The sequence below is a fragment of the Aythya ferina genome (assembly GCF_964211825.1).
Source record: "Aythya ferina genome assembly, chromosome: Z".
NCBI classification, from domain to species: Eukaryota; Metazoa; Chordata; class Aves; order Anseriformes; family Anatidae; genus Aythya; species Aythya ferina.
Genome location: NC_140299.1, coordinates 74398225 through 74415174, shown reverse-complemented (window position 1 = coordinate 74415174; position 16950 = coordinate 74398225). Strand labels below are relative to the sequence as shown.

Here is a 16950-nt window from a genome sequence, read left to right as displayed (position 1 = left end):
CTGTCCACAGCTGAAGTGTTTTAAATAGGATTGCTGTTTTACTTATTCTTTTACACAGATGTTGATTTCTGTTGCATGGTGTAAGTTGCAGCTGTGAAGGATACATTCTTCGCATTTTTACTGTGTTTAACATGTTTCTCTCTCAAACATTTAGTCTTGCTTTTGGATATGTGTCATGGCTTTTCCTAGTACAGTCAGCATGTGTATTTGTCTGTTTGTGTGGCTCTGGGGGCGTGTTTTGAGGAAATACAGTTGTATGCTTGTTTCTTCCCAAAGTCTTTCCCAGGCACACCTCTCAGTGAGTGTCAGAGGCGAGGTTCTGGGCTGTGTGAACTTTTGGACTGGCTGACCTGATATGTTCATTCTCACACTTCGTTTACACAGGAATAGGAATGCTGTTAAAGTGGACAAATGCTTTAATTTTTAAATAGCTGTTGGTTAAATAACAACTTTCTAATCTTTTGAATATTTGTGCACCAAACTGAATTTGCATTAGCAGATCTTCTTCCAAGAGTATTTTTTTCTTAACTTGTTCACTCAATCTCTGCTCTTGATAGGGACTGTCCAATTCTGGGATTACTTGCTAGCTTTGGCTAACGTGACACACACGTGCAGAGAAGTGTATGAAGCATGGAAAGGGTATCAGCACAGCTGAAGTTGAGGCTGGCACAAATAAGTTACTTTGAAGTTGGAAAATTTGGAGAGTGTTAATGTGAAAGACTGAGCTGGCAAGTAAACGTGTGTACGTAAGCAAAGTTGTGGATTCAGAACCCAGTGTAGATACGCCACTTTGAGAGTCAGGCTTGATATCACACAGATCACACAGAATCGTCTAGGTTGGAAGAGACCTCAAGATCACCCAGTCCAACCTCTGACCTAACGCTAACAGTCCCCACTAAACCATATCCCTAAGCTCTACATCTAAACGTCTTTTAAAGACCTCCAGGGATGGTGACTCCACCACTTCCCTGGGCAGCCTGTTCCAGTGTCTAACAACCCTTTCGGTAAAGAAGTTCTTCCTAACATCTAACCTAAAACTCCCCTGGTGCAACTTAAGCCCATTCCCCCTCGTCCTGTCACCAGGCACATGGGAGAACAGGCCAACCCCCACCTCGCTACAGCCTCCCTTGAGGTACCTATAGAGAGCGATAAGGTCGCCCCTGAGCCTCCTTTTCTCCAGGCTGAACAAGCCCAGCTCCCTCAGCCGCTCCTCGTAGGACTTGTTCTCCAGGCCCCTCACCAGCTTCGTCGCCCTTCTCTGCACCCGCTCAAGCACCTCGATGTCCTTCTTGTAGCGAGGGGCCCAAAACTGAACACAGTACTCGAGGAAGGAGAAGGTCTAGCGGGGCACCACCCCTGGTAGGCTCACTAACCAGCTGCGTCAGGAAGCTATCTTCCACGCTCTCCAGAAACCTCCTAGACTGCTTTCTCAGGGCTGTGTTGTGCTTCCAGGATATGTCAGGGAAGTTGAAGTCCCCCACAAGAACAAGCGCTGACGATTTTGCAACTTCTGTCAGCTGCCTGTAGAAATCCTCATCAGTCTCCTCATCCTGGTTCGGCGGTCTATAGCAGACAAATAGGTCCCTCTGTTCCCCTGAGAAGGGAGTCGCCCACAACAATCACCCTTCTTTCTGTCCTGCTGGAGGCAGTCCTGAGGCGTGGAGTCGACTTCCTCACCCTAGGCGGCCTCCTGGGCAAACTTTCTACCTCAGCCTCACCCACGGGTCTCTCAAGCTCCAGGGCCTCAAACCTGTTGTGTAAGGGCACCTGGGAAGGTGGGGCTGGTGGGGGGGGGCATTGCCTGCGCTGTGGAGCAGGGACCTGTCTCCATTCCTCCTCAACTCCCAGGTCCCCTCCATCTGCCTGATGATAAGTGTGAAGCCTGTGTCTGTGGCAGTGATAGTTTCCTCCTGTAAAAATCATAGTGGAAAAAGGACACGGAAGCTTTTGTACCGTTGAGGTAAGGCAGACTGTGAGAGGCTGAAACCTGGCGTTAGCTTTTCTGGTTACATCTCTCTAACATCACAATGTCTTGTGAATGGTCATATGGTGCTAGTATTCCTGTGAATAAAAAAACAGTTTTAGCAGGAGAAAAGCAGGAGAATCATTCTGTGATTCTAAAAGGAGTCTCTCATTAAAGTATGATTAGAAGTAGGCAAGTAAATGATGCAAGTACTGCAGTTCTTAAACTCTCCTTTTGGAAGAAAAATATTATAAGAATAATATTGACTGCAAATATCTCTTGCTAAGTGAAAAATAGATGTCAGTTTCTGATCTTCAGTATATAACTACTTTCTGTCTCAAATATGGACTATATTACTTACTTTTTTTTTTACCTCTTCTGTTATTAAAACCATAAGCAATATAAACAAAACTGCCTTCTCTTTGCATGGCTGTTTACTCTGGCCTTTGCAGCACATCACTAATCTCAATATGCTTTCAACAAGACCTTTTAACACTTTTACTGATGCCAACAGAGTGAAGTCTTGTTCAAACCTCTTCTCTGTTTCCCTGACCTCCCAGATGCAGCTCATCTGAACATTGAGTAAATTGATTGTTGCTTGTAGGAGGAGGAAACTGGCTTGTTTTAATTAAAAAAATAAATAAATAAAAATTTGCTTTCCAGGTATGCAGGTTGAATTGATTCCCTTTTAGCAAGACAGAATAGAAGAGAGGGAAAGCAAAGATTCAATGATCAGCTTATTTACCTTTGTGGCAATAAGCAGTTAATTCAGCTAGGATGTGCCATGAAGCCACGCCATCAGGTTTGCAGACACAGCTCTGTGATTCTACAGAGATGATCGGGTGTTGTTTTTTGTTCCAGTTGAGCCTGTCCATTTGGCTCACGGTGGGAAAGTGGGATGGAGTGTGTGGGAAGAAGAGCCTAAGCTGATATTCTGTTGAAGATGTTACATCAGAAAATTCAGCTCCAGTGTTGGTATGGATAAATATCTGTTATGTGAGTTAATTGTTAGGTTTCTGTTCAATTACCGATCTCAGCTACATCTTAATTTGGTCAGGTCAGATGTCTTACAAGTTTTTTGAGCATATAGGATAATATTATTATTAGATACAAATTTTCTTGGTATATACACATAGTATTTACAACATGTTTTAAAGACCAGATTCTTCTGTTAAATGAGCAGAATCCACTAGTATGCCTTCTCCCACTCTCTGTCCTAAAACCTGAAAGCAGCAATTCACTTTCTTAAGAAAATATTTTAACCAGTAGCCAAATTGTACTCCTTCATGCTGGAGACAACATAGGCAAGCTGTTTTTAGAAAAGAGAAAAAGCACACAGTATTATGGTTATGTTTTGAAAATTGAATTTTTGTGCTTAGTTGAAATAATGATTGAGTTGCTGTCAATTTAAGAAGCACTTTTCATTACTGGGCCCTTGCATATTGCTAGACAATGGCTTGCAAGGAGTCAAGGAAACAAGGCTTGCAAGGAGTCAAGCAGACAAAATGACTCTTCCATTCTTCCTGAGCTTGTTACTTAATGAAAGCTTATGGTTCTTATACCTAGCATGTATTTAGTAGCCTTTTTATTTTAGGGAGAAAGGAAAAACTGAATTCTTAGAATATGTTCTACAATGACAAGTAGAGAAGGAATGCTTAGGTCATATTTAGGGCAGGAGGACGAGTTTACTTTTTTTTCACTTTTTCTGTTATTGTACTTGTTGAGTACCAGTAATGATAGAAAAAATGTTCAGTTAAATGTAACATGAACAATTTAAAAAGCAAGTACCTCTGTTTCTGGTTTCTGCAACTATAGTCAGGGATAAACATGGCTATTGAATGGCTGTGGTAAAACTGACTGTATGCAAAAAGCTAAAGACGTTTAAAGTATGACTTCAGGGTTTTAATTGGCAAAGTTAGTTTTTTTTTTTTTTTTTTTTTTTTCACCCCCTGTATATAAAATCAAAATACTTGTTGTTTTGGTTTTGGGGTTTCTTAATTGTTTTTTAGTCCAAGTCTGGCAATGTTTTATACCTCAAAGGGTGTTGCATCCCAAAGACAAGGAGTTGGTTTGGTAATGGAGTAGTACCTTATGCCCATATTGCAATCCACAACTTCTACAGAGTAGGTGTGTTTTATCATTTAGGACAGTTAAACTGTGGCAAGGCAAATTTCTTAAAATGGAAAGATCTTCACCTGCTTTGCCAGGTAGCTATGGAAGCAGAAATTGGTGTTGAGTATGCTTGCCAATATGGATGACCTGAGGACATCTAAAAACAGTTGGATTCTTCATTTTCATCCTTGTACTTTTAAGACATGTCCCTGGTTTCAAATGATTTCGAGGTAGCAGGTTGTCAATACAGCTTGTGGTTTCTCTGACTTTGTGCATTTGTGAGAGTGTTGATTAAACTGCAAGAAATACAGTTGTTGAGTCTTGTATTAATAAGATATGACCAAGGACATATAGCAAAATTGGATGATTCATTCAAAATCATTTTCCTCTCCCAGTGCTTAGGTTCCTCTTTTCCTGAGTTAAACCTGGATGAACTGTCTCTCTGCTTTGTCCGGAGACTGTTAATGATTTAAATAATACATACTTTTTATAATTCCTTCGTGTAAAATACAGTTAGTGCTTTCCATGCAAAGCTTACAGGTTTTTTTTTGTTTGTTTTGTTTTGTTTTGTTTTTTTACTTCTGGAGCTCTAGCCATTGACCGAGACGCACTGGGATTTTTTAGTTAGGATTTTTCGACAAGTTAGTTTTTTTTTTTCTAATCATAGTGCTGTTATTAGTAATTTTGCTGTCAGGTATGAGTACAGTTTAGAACCCAGGCACAGTACTGCCACTTTCTCTGTATATTGGTTTGGTTTTGTGTGAAGATATCAAAAGACATTGCAGAATACACGTCTTTACATATTAAACTTGATTTCAACTCAGTAGTAGCATTACTTGTATACATGTAGGAATAAATTTTAAAAAAATATTTTGAGAATTAACTTTTGGAAACCTGGCAAGCAGATTCTCAGATGCGGTGTTGGCAGCCTCACCCAAATATTGTAAGTAGGCAGGCACACTGAAACAGAATGGCAAATGGAAGAAAAATCTTAAATTTTTAGCGCTAAGAAGCCATAACTGTATTTGCAATGATTTGGGAAACAAAGACGTGTTTCATGTTGATGGCTGGAATTTTGTTACAATTTGAAATAATTTGAAATTATTTTTCTTTCTCATGGAGCACAAAACACAAGTTAGAGATAATAGAAGTAGACGGCAGCTGAAGCTTTGCTGCAGGTTGCTTACTTCATCTGATGTGCAGTGCATCCCGCTGTCACTAACACCCACGTTGTTTTCAAAGGGAGCTCTTCGGTTGTTGTGGCTGCCCCCTCCAGCTCAAGGCCAGGCTGGATGGGGCTTTGGGCAACCTGGGCTGGTGGGAGGGGTCCCTGCCCATGGCAGGGGGGTGGAATGAGAGGGGCTTTACGGTCCCTCCCAGCCCAAACCATTCTGTGATGATAATTGCATCCAGGACTGACACAGTAACTGATGTTACAGCCTCAAAGTTTATAGTTTTTGTTTGTTTGGTTGTTTTTTGTTTTATTTTTTCCAGCCAAAAGTAGAAAAGGGAATACTTATACTCACTACATATATACTTGATTTTTAAAAGCCATTTATAATTCTCTTAGTTTTGGTACTTATGCAGTATTAGAAAGCTTACTAAGGGAGTTTTCTGTTCTCTAAGAATTTCAAGATTTCATGCTTTGTCATTGTGATACTTTGACAGGGATTTCTTTTCCAGAAAAGCCCAAGTCCGTGGAAAATCAAGCAGCAGTGCAAACATGACAAGTTTATCCAAAACTCAGTTTTAAAAAATAAAATTTTGAATACATGAGTAAAATTTTGATTGCTGCCTGTTGCAAGTTTCCAGATTATTTTTGTTTGTAAGTTTCAGTAGCACATTGAGTGTAAATGCTTTCAAAGATTAAAGACGTTCCATGGTGTAAAATCCAAAATGAGTTTTGTGCCTCTGTCGGGATGTCTGTTTCTTAAACATTTAGCTGACACGTTGCAGTACTGGCAGTCTGAGCAGCACTTCTTCGAGGTTGATTTGACAGCAGCATCCCCAAGGTGCTTTACAGAGCATGAATAATTTGACAGTGCCGTGTAGTCTAATCTGTTAATCACACGAGCTCCGGTTTCCTGGTTAGAGGAGGAAAATTAAAGGCACGTGGAAGGGTGGAGACCCTACTATTTCAGCCCGCCGCCTGCTACCTGTTGTCAGCCAGGGATGTCTCTTACAGCCAGGGCTGTTGCCAGCACTTCTGGCTGGGGTCTTTGTGCTTAGAGGGTAACAGCATGCTTCGTGAAACCTTGCTAGGGGTCCTTGATCTGTTTGTCTCTTGGCAGCTCTGTTGTCGGCTTTCAAGGCTGAAAGTAGTCATTGCTACCTGAAATAACCCGTGTCTTTTCTAGACACAGAGGATGCAGTAGGCTCTTGTTTGATCGTGTTTTTTTTTCCCTCAGTGAGTGTCTCGTTGCTGTAAAGGAGCAGACACACACGGAGCACCGCACCACCCGCCGACTCCCCCCGCTGTGGGTCTGGACAGCGCTGTGCAGCCTCCTGCACCCAGCGGGGTAGGAGATGGCCCACCTGGTGCTTCCTCTCCCAGCAGCTCTCCCTGACCTGCTGCCTGCTGCACTGATCATAAAACAGAGACTTAAAGCACTCCACTGTGGTACACTTTGGCTTTGTCTTGTTGAAAACAGCTGATCTGTTTGGATCTGTGGGGTAATTCTTGTATCTTTCTATGTCACGCTGTAAAGTCACGTACATATATTTTTAAGGTGAGTTGGTAATGCGGCAGAGAAGGTAAATAGTCGAGGCACATAACAGGCAGTAAGTGTTTTACATGCTTTTTGCTACCTGCCCCCCTCTGTCCCTTCCTGTCCTCCCCAGCAGGGAGGATGAATCCTGTAGTTGGGTAAAGTTTGTCTCCTTTTCCATATTCCTGCTTCTGATGTGAACAACAAACATGCATAAGCTAGAGAAAAACGTTGCGATCTGTATCTGGAGTGTGATCATTACCAATGTAATAAGCATTTATATGGTTTTAAAAAATGTATTTACTTTGGATTTCTTCTTTTAAAACTGATGCATCAATCTTAAAAAGAACAGTCTATGGACTAAAATGAGAAATACGTCTTCAAAGAGCAGTACAAAGGTTTGTGCATATGTGTACGGTCAGTTTTATTACTAATCACTTTGTTTTCTATCTGTTTTGTAGAAAAATGGTGAAAGGGTTCCACGATGCTACTACCCCATTACCCAGATTTGTAGAAGTTAAGATGGGATGACGAGACAGTTTTCAAAACTGTTTTCTCTGCTGTTCTTGAAAGTGCTGAATTTGAAATTGCAGTTCAATACTTAGTGCAGTATATTTAGGTCTGTACTGTATTTTCGATTTCAGTGCAGCATCTGCCATTAGGAACAGTTTATTAAAGCTATTTTTGTGTAATGGCAACTTCAGATTTTAGTAATTGTTCCAATCATGATTAGAAAAGATACTTGAGATTGCATAACAGCATACATTGTCTCAGCTTTAATAACTGTTTATTACTCGATTTGTTGTTCTGAGAAGAAGCCTTTATCTTTTTGTTAATGAAATCAACAAGACTAATACTTTAGTCGTTTGTTTTCCTTTTCCTTTTTTTTTTTTCTTTTTTAAATTACCATTCCATGACTTTTAAAAAGTACAGTGTATCTTGTTACTGGTGTAGCAGGGAGCTTCAATAATTGATAGCAGAGACAGCAGAGCTGGCTGTATTGCTAGCAGAGCATTCAAGCCTACAGAAGAGCATCTATCTGTGCTAAAACAACATTCTTCTGGGGTGACTGATGATCAGCCTGTTGAGCCAATGTGTTTGCGAGGGATCTTTTGCATTGGACGAAGGAAGGTTTGCATTTTTATGATCATTGCCTGTAATTTTCTTCTGTTTCATCACATTGAGGTGCTTTTTCTGTATAAGGTTCGCTTGTTTTTTTTACTTCTGTATTTTTTTTTATTTTTTTAAATTTATTTGATCTTACCTTGTAATTTATTAGTTCAACTCTACTTTCTTTGAAATTTTTTTTTTTTTTTTTTTTTTTGGTGTGTGTTCTGGTTTTGTTTTTCATCAGTGCCATTGTACTTTGTACTTCACATTAAATTTTCAGTTCAGAAGTAGAATTTCCAATTTCCACCTCTGCTGTTGCAAACATAGTCTGTGGAAGAAAGAATAAAGAAATATGGCAGGTGTTTAGAAAGCTTATTGTAGAAGTGGAAAATAATGGCAATTTTCATGTTTCTTCACAACCCCTAGCTCTTTTTTTTTGTCAATCAGATTGTGTAAAAGTTAGTAAGATACGCCTTAGAACTTCATTTTAAGTTAACAACAGTTTGTCACTAGCATGACTTGAAAATGCCATGTGTCAAAATGTACCCTTTTTGGAATAGAAATTCTTCTGTTTCCAAGTAGAATCTTGGAGAAAAAGTGTCAAAACTGCAATTTATATGCAGGTAAAAAGGTGCTTTTTGAAAGAGTTATTATTTTATTGGGCCACCTTTTTTGTTGTTCTACCTATTTCATAGTAAAAAGCTATGATCATATTCTTCCACTTTTTGACTTAGAAATAAAAGGACGCTAGTGGTTTTCTAGGAAAAACAGTTTTCTTTCAGATGAAATAGAAGTTGGTCTGAAATTATGCCATTTGTAATTAACTGAACTGTGCTGGAAAATTTGTGATTGTGAGAAAGTTACAGGAAAAATATTGCAGTTGAGAGTTGAGGGAAAAATGTGTTTTTGTTCATATACTGCAGTCTTTTCCAATATTCAGATGTTGTTCTGAGGGTTCATTGACTTCAGATGTAATGCTGAATAAACATGTGATACAGTTTTGAAAACTGCGCATCTTCTAAAGAGGCATTTCAGAGTCGCACTCTTACTGTCCTGTTTCCAACAATATCTGACTTGTAGACTTCAGAAGCCTAAATTTGTTGACTTTAAGATGCTTGCTATACCTGTTTGCTATAAGTGCAGCCATATTTTTACTTGAATTTCAGAATCATTGACATGCATATGTCACCATCAGAAACTTCAAAATCACAGAACAGTTTAGTAATTCCAAGAAAGGCACCTACTGCAGTAATTTGAAGCTTTATAATACACCTTACTTAGTCAGGGAAATTGGCCATTAGAGAAGAATAATTTGTTTCATTACTGTGTCATTGAGTGCTGCATCTTGTAGATGCCCCTTAGTGGGCTAGTTAGTCTCCACTACACATTTTACTTGCTTTTAAAGAAAAGTCCGAAATTAAATTATGCTTTCCAAACAACAGGTTTCTGATTCTGGCTTAGTAATGAAAGAATAAATTGCAATTACCTTGCCTATCATGAGCCATTAATTCTAAACAAATGCAAAAATGTTCTAGTGAAGTAGGAGAAGTGGAAAGCCGTCTCGTGATTTAAGAAAAAACAGTTCCATATACTGTGAGGTTGTTTGTGTATTTGGGATGATGGGATGAGATGGTAGACAGAAGATGCTGTTTTAACACTCGACTGGTTGCAATTCTTGTTTTGAGAAATTCCACTTACCCGCTTTTCCTGCAGGTCTGAAGGAAGGAAAATTCACCACACAATTTGATGTTCAAATGCTTTATGTGAGTAGCTTTGTGATGAAAGAAGTGCTTGTCAGTGAAAAGTTAGGCACTTGTGCTTAGTTGCCTTGCCTGCCTCTTTTTGTCCTGTGGGGCCTTGTAGCAAACCAGTGCAAGCAGCACCCTGAGGTTAAGTGGCCAACTCACCTCAGATAGTTGTGGTGTGAAAGCTGAAACAGTAGTGATGGCCTAAGGGCTGGGTGAGCTGACATCCCTTCTGGAAGAAGTGCTTGCTTGTGATGAAACTTAATCACAGAATCACAGAATTTAAGGGGTTGGAAGGGACCTCGAAAGATCCAAAGGGTCCAACCCCCTGCCAAAGCAGGTTCCCTAGAGCAGGCTGCCCAGGGAGGCGTCCAGACGGGCCTCGAATATCTCCAGAGAAGGAGACTCCACAGCCTCCCTGGGCAGCCTGTCCCAGTGCTCCGTGGTCACCCTCACCACGAAGAAATTCTTTGGCATGTTGGTGTGGAACTTGCTGTGCTCTATCTTGTGGCCATTGCCCCTTGTCCTGTCCCCACAAACCACCGAAAAGAGGTTGGCCAAATCCCTCTGTCTCCCACCCCTCAGGTAGTTATACACATGGAGGAGATCCCCTCTCAGTCTTCTTTTCTCCAGGCTGAACAGACCCAGGTCTCTCAGCCTTTCCTCATAGGGAAGATGCTCCAGGCCCCTTATCAGCTGTGTGGCCCTCCACAGTCTTTTCTTTCCTGTCTTTCTTGTACCAGGGAGCCCAGAACTGGACACAGCACTCCAGGTGAGGCCTGAGCAGGGCAGAGTAGAGGGGGAGGATCACCTCTCCTGACCTGCTGGCCACACTCCTTTTAATGCACGCCAGGATCCCATTGGCCCTCTTGGCCACCAGGGCACACTGCTGGCTCATGGCCAACCTGTCGTCCACCAGGACCCCCAGGTCCTTCTCCTCAGAGCTCCTCTCCAGCAGGTCGTCCCCCAGCCTGTACTGGTAGAAGGCAACGAGGTTGGTCGAGCACGACTTCCCCTCAGTGAATCCATGCTGACTACTCCTCATAACCTTCTTCTCTTCCAATTGCTTGGAGATGGCATCCAGAACAAGCTGTTCCAACACCTTTCCAGGGACAGAGGTGAGACTGACTGGCCTGTAGTGTCCCGGATCCTCCTTCTTGCCCTTCTTGAAGACCGGAGTGACATTGGCTATCCTCCAGTCTTCAGGCACCTCTCCTGTTCTCCAGGACCTTTCAGAGATGATAGAGAGTGGTTCGGCGATCACATCTGCCAGCTCCCTTAGCACACGTGGATGCATCCCATTGGGACCCATGGATTTGTGTGCTTTGAGCCCACTCAGATGCTACCGAACCAGTCCCTCATCAGCCAGGGGGAGCCCTCCACTTCCCAGACTCTTTCTGTTCCCTCCAGGGTCGAGGAGTCCTGGGGGGGAGTCCTTGAAGCAAAGACTGAAGCAAAGAAAGCATTCAGTATCTCCGCCTTTTCAGAGTCTCCTGTGACCAGGACACCCCCCTCGTTCAGCAAGGGACCCACATTATCCCAAGTCTTCCTTTTACTGTTTACATACTTAAAAAAAAAACCACATCTTATTATCCTTTATCTCTTTTGCAAGCCTCACCTCTAGGTGGGCTTTAGCCTTCTTTGAGAAAGAAGGAGAGGGACTGACTGAGTTCGGGAACTTGAATTCTGTTATCTCTTTGTGGATCTGTATTTATAAATAGGTAGGAAGATGCTGGTGAAGAAAATGTGATCTCCTTTCTTTGCTTATCCAGAATGTCCCCAACACACTTTTATTTCCTGCTCACACAAGAAATATGTTGATTTATCTTGGCATTCTTCTAGATCATTTTTGCATTGGGTTTGGTTTTGATTTCAGTCAATGACTGAGAAAACTTATCGGTTGTACTACCGAATAAATGACAAGGTACAGAACATCATCTTTATAGCGTTCCTGTACTTCGGAAATAGCTTGGCCATCTATTGTGGATCTAGGAAACTGAGTTTTTTGTTAAAGACTCAACGTGACTGTGGCAGGCTGATTATTCCATAACATCTTAATTTAACATCTAACTGTTTATTTTGTTTCTAAAAACTTAAATACAGTTTAAAGTACACTTCTTTTCAAAACCTTCTTGTGGCAAATTGAAGATACGAAGATAGTTACACATTTGTAATGATGATGTGGCAAATTGAAGATACGAAGGTAGTTATAGATTTGTAATGATGATGGTTCCCTGTATTGTACGAGACTCAACACGTCGCTGGTTTTTATCAGACCAAGTAAAACAGCTGACTGTGCTGCGAGCTGGTGGGTTAAAAGCTTTCTTTGTGCGTGGCTCCTCTACTCCGAAGTTATGGGCTGTCAGTGTGCAGGTGAAATTCAGGCAGCTGTTTTAGGAGATGCTGGTTGAATGATGCATGGGTTTGGGGCACAGGCCCAATTGCCAGTTGGTTGTAATTTATGTGGTGTCATCTTCCACTGTTCATGCTCATCCCAGGGCAGCTCATTCTGCACAGCAGTGAGCAATAGCCTCAGCTGAGCAGCTCTGCCCAGTGCAGACTGCTGCAGACACCTGAATTGGGGTGTGTGTGTGTGCATATGTTTGTCTTTTCAAGCTGGAATTGCTTCCTTGATCTGGTTTACAGCACAGTTCTGTAATTCAGAAATAACAACTGCTGGAGGGAACTGTAGTGATGGGGTAGCCTAGACAGAGTAATACTTCATAAGAATGTTACATTAATTTTCTTTTGGAATATGCTTGAACTTCTGAGAAGGCTGGATTATCTTTCAGACAAAAATTGATTGTTTGATTTACAGACTTTCAGTATTATCTGTGATAGTAAGTTCTGGTCTTTTTTATTTTGTTTTTAAGACCTATCTAATCACCATGGTGTTTCGCTGTAATCCTGACAGTTAATATCTTCTTTGTCAGCCTCTAAGAATTTTGCTCAGAAATCTGTGCCAAATGTATCAGTTGCAATTTTACCTACCAAGCCCACAAAGTATCTAATCACATCAGTTACTGGTGCTTCCTTTTTCTCAAAAGCAATAAATTTTTAGTTGAAAGCAAACCTTTATTTGTTGCACACTACACATTTCATGAAGTGTGTGAACCTAGTAGTGCTGATTCGCAGACTTTTCTCATTTGTAACTTGATCTTTAAACAATTTACTCTGATTTGTAAAAATCTTGACATTACACACTTTTCCTAACTTCTGCATTAATTGTAAGTACCTAACTTTTAAAACAGTAGATTCTGGTTTCTGCACTAAAATGCTGATTTGAATACTAAGTTCAGGATGTTTTATTTTATTCTGAAAAAGCCTGCTGTTGGGTATTCTAGGATATCGGTACACTTAAAATTAAATAAGAAATTTTTAAAATGCACACTAAATCCTTGAGATTAACTTAGTCTGTTAAAGTCTGTTAAAATAATCATAGATGTATTTGGTGCCGTGTTTATAATGAAACCACAGAATAGCTACAGGTTACTCAGTAAAGGCACCTGCTACTGGAGCTTGATGTGCTAAAATAACAGCTTTTGGTACAGCCTTCTTGAAAAATGCAGAAATGTATTTTGTTGAACAAATGGTAAGTTAAAAGTAAACTAAAAGTCCTTACACCTGAAATTATAGCAGCATTTTACAGGCAAAATATGCTCCGTAGAAGTTCAATATATAGGTGTTGGTATACTCAACGTACTTCTAATAATCAAAAATTAATGCTCATTTTAACTGTTAATTAAATTCCAGTATCCATCCATATAGAATGATACATATCAGAAATGTAGTAAACATTTCATCCACAAACTTTTACAAGGCATTGTAATTTAAATTTAAAGCATGACCATCCAAATAAATTTAACCTGGGCTATACGATATGCAGTGTGCTGTATTATTGCAAATAGATGTAATTGGTAGCAAATGAAAACAATTAGAATAAAATTCTTTTCTTTTTTTTTCTTTTAATATAGAGATTATTTCTCAGATTGCTTACTATGTTCGATGTCGCATTTATGCTGTTAAGGTGTGGTTTCCTGACTAACAGTAAGTCTGCTCTGCTGTTAGTGAGGGGTGAACACAGTCATGTTTTTCTCCTTCCCACACTAACGCTTGCAATACCTTTTGAGCAGCTAAATTTTTCACTATCCTAACCTGGTCACGGCCTTCTGTTGCAAATGATCTTCCCCACAGTGGGGAAGCTGCATGAGCACATGGGTAATTGCAAGGAGGAAAAGGACCAGACGGCTGCTGTAAGCACAGACAGCCTATAAACCCGTCCTCTGCGAGCTGTACTTCTGCAGCCAACGCCAACCAGTGTGGGGGCTTGCCGCTGCCCAAAGGATGCTTTTGTAGTTCTGTCCCTTCTCCACATAGCTCTGCTCCTTCCTTTGCGTTAGATCCTGCCATTCTTCAACCCTTCTTTCAGCTGATAAACTTATGAACCCGATTCAGCAGGGAGTTTTGGCAGGTGAAGGGATTGGACCATCTCGTAGAGAATCTCTCAGGCACCAGAGCTGGTGCAACATAAGCAGCAGGAAATACTGGGACATGGGCAATGGGAGCCTCTCCTTCCACCAAATGAATGGTGATGAGCTGTCCAGGTCAGCTTACTCCATCTTCTAGAACCCACTTCCTTTAGTTGCAACTTTTTCATGTAAATACTGTCACAGAAAAGTGTGGTACATGTTACAGGAACCTTAACTGCCTTAAGAAAGACCTTGTTGGCATTTTGAAGCACGGTCATATGAAGAAACTGATGCTTGACTGGCATACTTGAGCAATCCTGCAGGGTAAAAGCAGCGCCTAGTTGCTAGTTAAGTCTGCCGTGTTGGATTTGGCATTTTTGGATGAGGAGCCTGTAGTGCTTAAACTCTTCCCTGTTGTTGGTTAGAGCCACAAATTGTCAGTGTTCCTAAAGCACATACTTTGATTTTTTAAGTACGAATGATCTGCAGTCAAGTTCTTTGGATGACAACTGGGTTTAAAAAAAGTGCTACAGGTGTATTTGAAAACATCTCAAGTTGGTTTTCTGAGGTCAGAACAAATGCAAACTGATGTAGTTATGTGTTTATTCACACTTGGAAGCCACTTTGAATGCAGACCAAGAGCCTGCTGCCAGCTCATTTATTTTCATAAACATTTGTTATTGTTAATCTTTTAAAACATAAACTGTGGTAGGGTAAGTAATAAGAGAAATAATAAGTATAACACAGCTGAACTTGCTAACTAACATCTTGAGACAGAATGAATAGTTGTGTGGTCGGCACTTTTTCATAGAATATCCCAAATCACAGAATCATAGAATACCCTGAGCTGGAATGGACCCATAAGGATCACCAAATCCAACTCCTTTTGTGAAAAATAAATTCACAGCAATAGTGGGCGGTGTGTATGAGAAAGGGAATGTTATTGGGAAGAATAAATTACAGGAATTGTTAAGTTTTTTATCAAGTTCTTCATAATAACAGCTTTTACTGTTATTTTTGTCTCTTATTTTTAGTGTGGACCTGACGAGTTTCTTTCCTCTGGAGTCAGTAGAAGGACTTCTACCATGAGTAATTCTACTGCAGATACAGGTATATATAAGAAAAAGACATTTACCATAGTTCTTCTTCAACAACATACGTGCGTTCTCTGTGATTTTTTTTTAATTTAATTCTTTATTGTCACCATTAGCAGCTGCACCAGGTCCTAAACTGTATGAAATCTGACTCCAATCTACTGCCAACAGTAGAGGCACTGGACTTTACCTAGTGTTGTTTAACAACAATATTGAGGAACTCTAAAACTGACTTGTTAAAATGGGTCAAGAAACACCAGTTTTCTATAATCATGTTCAAGCAAGTAGCCTCCTGTAGAGATTCTCAAGCACCTGCACAATTTTCCTGTAGTTGTGCATTTGAAATAAATTTGTTTTGCAGTATTCAAGGCTGTCTGGATTATGGAGTCAGAAGATTAATATCATACACTAATCTCAGTTTGGTGGAACATAGGGCACATTGTGTGGATTTGTGATAAACAGTTAAGCTGATTCCCTTGAGTGTTCTTGTTCATGCTTTCTACTCTACTTCCAGGATTTCTTGAGCAGCAGCACAGACAGTCCTATGATTTATTTTGCAGTTGTTTTTCTGCCGGTTCATGTCCCCGTGCAATCTCTCCGTGGGTTGAGATGAACGCATTTTTTTTTGCAAGGGAAGCAGTATTTTTTTTTTTTGATCAGGTGGTTCCTCAGTCTGATTCACCACATATCTGCACAAATTGTTCCTTAGCACAGTGTTTTTTGGGCAGAGATAGTGGGAAATTAAGTAAACATGTACAGGATACACAAACTAGTTACATTTAAGTGATGTGGTGGCTCAGTGTGAAACCACAGCCATGGCTTCTTCAATCATGTTAAAGTGGTGTTGCCAACCAAAGATGTTTATGCTTCATGTGTTGAGGAAGATGCAGTAAGTATATTTGGTTACCTGGAAGTTTAGGTCAGGCAAAAAGCTGAAAGTGAGAGAAAGCTGGGACTGCTTCCTTTAGAAATATTTTCAGTTTACGTGGGCTTGAAGTATTCATGTCCCATGGCTGTGTAAGTTAAGTAAATTAATTTACTTGTGACATCTGTCATCCATCAGTGGTCATGGTCATCTGGAGAGGTCCCGTATGGCTGGAGACTTGCTAATGTGATGCCTGTCTGTAAGAAGGGTCGTAAGGAGGACTCAAGGAACTAGAGGCCTGTCAGCCTGACCTTGGTGCCAGGAAAGGTGATGGAACAGCTCATCCTGAATGCAGTCACGCAGTGTGTGTGGGACCTCTGGGGGAATCAGGCCCGGTCAGCATGAGTTCATGAAAGGCAAGTGCTGCCTGACCAACCTCATCTCCTTCTGTGACCGGGTGACCCGCCTGGTGGGTGAGGGAGATGCTGTTGATGCAGACATGCATCTGACTTCAAGTAACATCATCCTAGTAACACCAGACTTCTGAGCAAAGACCTAGATTTCAGCAAGGCCTTTGACATGGTCTCCCACAGTATTCTCCTGGAGAAGCTGGCAGCCCATGGCTTGCACACGGACACTGTGCTGGGTTAAAAACGGGCTGGAAAGCCAGGCCCAGAGAGTGGTGGTGAACAGAGTGAAATCCAGCAGGTGACTGATCACGAGTTTTGTTCCCCAGGGGTCCATGTTGGGGTCATCCTCTTTAGTCTCTTTACTGATGATGTGGATGAGGGAATTGAGTGCACCCTCAGTAAGTCTGCAGATGACACCAAGTTGGGGGAAGTGTCAATGTGCCAGAGGGCAGGAAGGCCCTGCAGAGGGACCTG

The 16950-nt window shown here is 41.0% G+C and overlaps 1 protein-coding gene across 15 annotated transcripts in view; it reads left to right on the top strand.

The window, feature by feature from the left end:
- Positions 1-16950, top strand: part of PTBP3 (polypyrimidine tract binding protein 3) — a 70950-nt gene that overhangs the window by 17381 nt on the left and 36619 nt on the right. For 13 of the 15 annotated variants that reach the window (XM_084504498.1, XM_084504495.1, XM_084504504.1 and 10 more), the window contains one exon: positions 15142-15217. The exons of 1 other annotated variant lie outside the window; for it this stretch is intronic. In XM_084504498.1, the coding sequence (XP_084360624.1) occupies positions 15193-15217 (25 nt within the window). In that variant the 5' untranslated portion in view covers positions 15142-15192. Of the gene's footprint in view, positions 1-9606; positions 9657-15141; positions 15218-16950 lie in introns of those variants that run through there. One more of the 15 variants, XM_084504497.1, reaches the window with a different exon arrangement.